Consider the following 2944-nt stretch of genomic DNA (forward strand, 5'->3'; position numbering starts at 1 on the left):
ATAGTTTTTTATTTAGTTTTATTTTTAAGAATCAAAATCCCCCTTATTAATTTCTGTTTAGATTAGTATTGTACCTGGCGTAAAAATCATTGACTTTTATGTTGTGTCCATATGGATTCAACCCTACATTCTTGTGCTACCCTTTAGTGCAATAAAGTGGTCTCCTTTATTATTATTTTTAGGTGTAAACGATGTCGTAACAGGTGGCGTGGCGTGGGTGCCGAGCTCCAACCCAACTTCTCCCTTACCCATGCTTTTTCGAGGTGATGAAACGGAAAGCAAATTTCAAGAAGAGCACAAAAACTCTACATGAACCGACGTGTTGTTTGTCGAGCTCCCATGTCGAGCCAATCCCACTACTAGCTTGATACATATGTCAAAAATTTGGATAATAATGTCTTTGGCCAAAACAATCGTCTTTAGAATCCTTGGTCATGCCATTAAAATTTTGATGATTTTTAGCCTTTTGTATTTTGTTTGATTTTAAGGCGTATAAAAATAGAATTTGTTTTTTATTTCTATTTCATTTATATATTTAGAATTTAGAAATCAAAGTAAATACAAATAGCATTTGCAAAACATGTTTTCAAAGAATCTAAACCAATTTATGTATTTACTATTAGCCGATTATATTTATAGTTTATACGTATCTTTAGGAGATATACTTCTGTCAATATTTGATTGTATATATGGTATTTATCTCCACTATATGTGGCAGTTTTGCATTGTATTGGTCCCTATATATAGGGCGTTGATTATCAATAAGACGAGATCGATGGATGATACCATAATCACTTTTATGGTATCAGAGCCTTAGAAACCCAAATCGACAGATCCTAGAACCTCCAATAGCTACGACTTTGTCTCATCCCCGTCTATGTTTGTTAATCCTTAGTCATCAAGGCCAAAGACGATGCTAGTTCAAGCGAAGTGAAGGCCATGTCCTTACACCAAGCATATATTGTGACAAATATTCAAACCAAGATTCGAACCCTAGATGGAACTAAGATCACCTACTCCTCATGGACGAAACTGTTCCGTCTTCATGCCAAAGCCTACAAGGTTCTTGATCACATTGACGACACCCCAGCACCACAGAAAAACGATCCTAGTTATGACCAATGGGTGGAGATCGATTCACTCGTCTTGAAATGGATCTACAGTAAGCTATCTGATGAACTCATGGTTCGAATCCTAGAAAGCGATACCACCACCCAAGCTGTATGGAACAAACTCAAAACAAACTTTCTCAATAACAAAGGGTCACGTGCTGCAGCCCTCGAACAAGAATTTTCTAACCTTACTCTGGCCTCATCTTCATCAATGGAAGCTTATTGTCAGAAATTGAAAGATTTAGCGAACCAGCTAGAAGATGTTGACAATCCTGTCACTGAATCAAGACTCGTCTTGCAGATGGTTCACGGATTGCCAACAAAATTTGATGTCGTCGGGGGCAATCAAAGCTCTCCATCATGGGAAACGACTCGTAGCATGTTACAACTGGAACAACACAGACAAACTGCTAGGCAGAATCAAACACAAACAGTCTTTATTGCATCTTCTACGATTGATCGAGCATCACGATACCCAACAACAGGTCAACATGTTCAAAATCCTTCCTACCACAACCACTCGGGCAGAGGTGCAAGCAGCCGAGGTCGTGGTAGAAGCTTCAGAGGACATGGAGGTCGAGGTCAACAACATTGGAATCAAGGAAGTCAATGGAATCAAGGATATAACTGAAACACCTCGCCATCATGAAATCCACCACCATCACCATATCCGTCTCACGGTCCAAACAAGTCTACAAATCACTGGGCTAATCATACCTTTGGGTCTAGCCCAATTTTTGAAACAATGACACAACAAGCTCCCCATGGACCGCCTATGGTGCAACCCTCTGGCCAAATGTCACACCCCGAACCATAACGGCGGAAACGTCCGGGGGCGGGTGACTTTATCTTGTAATATCATCACAGTGTATATAAATGAATCAAAGACAACATCATCATCGTACATAAATATAACAACCATCATTGCTTACATCAAAGTATTGTATCACAAATTACATGCCAAAATGTTAATTATATGATAAAAGCAAAAGTACAACAAAAGTCCATATTGATCTTGACGATTAACCTGCTTAATGTGTCTACAAGTTATTTTGAAAACGTCAACATATATAATGTTGGTGAGTTCATAAGCACGTTTGTATGAAATTTTTTGTATTATTTTGTAAACACCAGAAAATCCGATGTTTTCTGTAAAAATGGTTTCAAAGTTTTGTTTCTAATCTTGTATTTAGCATGTGTGTTCCTGTTTTTGGCAGCGTATAAAATGAGAGTTCCAGAAAATCCGATATTTTATGTAGTAAGTATATAGTAGTGTATAATGTATTTCCCAGAAAATCCAATATTTTCTACTTGTGAAAGTGTTGTGGTCTTAAAACTCTAAGACCGAAAAATAGTATTTGTATGGTTTTGTAACATCGGTAGAGTATATGTATTCTGTAAATTCACAGTGTTATTAATCTCTATGTTAGTCTTTATAACCATGCTTGATGTGACTATTATGCCTGCCATGACGTTCTTCAGGCGTCGCTTGTTTAAGGTAAGATATTTGTCACCCTAGACTGGCCTAGTCTAGCTGTAGCGAATAGCTCAGGTGTAGGGTGTCAACCCTGTGTAGATCTATACACAAACTTTCGTTCTCTCTCCAAGAGACTCTGGTTATAACTACAGGACTTACGGTTGTACACTAGGTAGGTATAGGTGAAGGCGTGTCTCACAAGAGCCTTAACAAAACTTACGCGAACAATGTTTCACATTATCATTCGTTTTAAATAATACTTCGAGTATGTATTTGATTTCAAAACATTGGTGAATAAAAATATCATTTGTTTTTATCAAAATGTCAAGTATTTAATGTTATCAGTCTGATTAAC

At 37.4% G+C, this 2944-nt stretch overlaps 1 protein-coding gene across 1 annotated transcript; it reads left to right on the forward strand.

Annotated features, from left to right (window-relative positions):
• The first annotated feature begins 939 nt into the window (after nucleotides 1-939).
• LOC145067845 (uncharacterized) lies at nucleotides 940-1743 on the forward strand. Its single transcript, XM_079014883.1, has one exon. It carries the CDS (start codon nucleotides 940-942, stop codon nucleotides 1741-1743), a length of 804 nt encoding a protein of 267 aa, XP_078871009.1.
• The last annotated feature ends 1201 nt before the right edge of the window (nucleotides 1744-2944 follow it).

The sequence above is a fragment of the Lactuca serriola genome, chromosome 8 (genome assembly GCF_051521515.1).
Source record: "Lactuca serriola cultivar US96UC23 chromosome 8, Lser_US96UC23_V15, whole genome shotgun sequence".
NCBI classification, from domain to species: Eukaryota; Viridiplantae; Streptophyta; class Magnoliopsida; order Asterales; family Asteraceae; genus Lactuca; species Lactuca serriola.

Bases quoted from the DNA above. Each gene is read 5' to 3' on its own strand.
- LOC145067845 (XM_079014883.1), top strand. From the start codon at position 940: ATGTCCTTACACCAAGCATATATTGTGACAAATATTCAAACCAAGATT.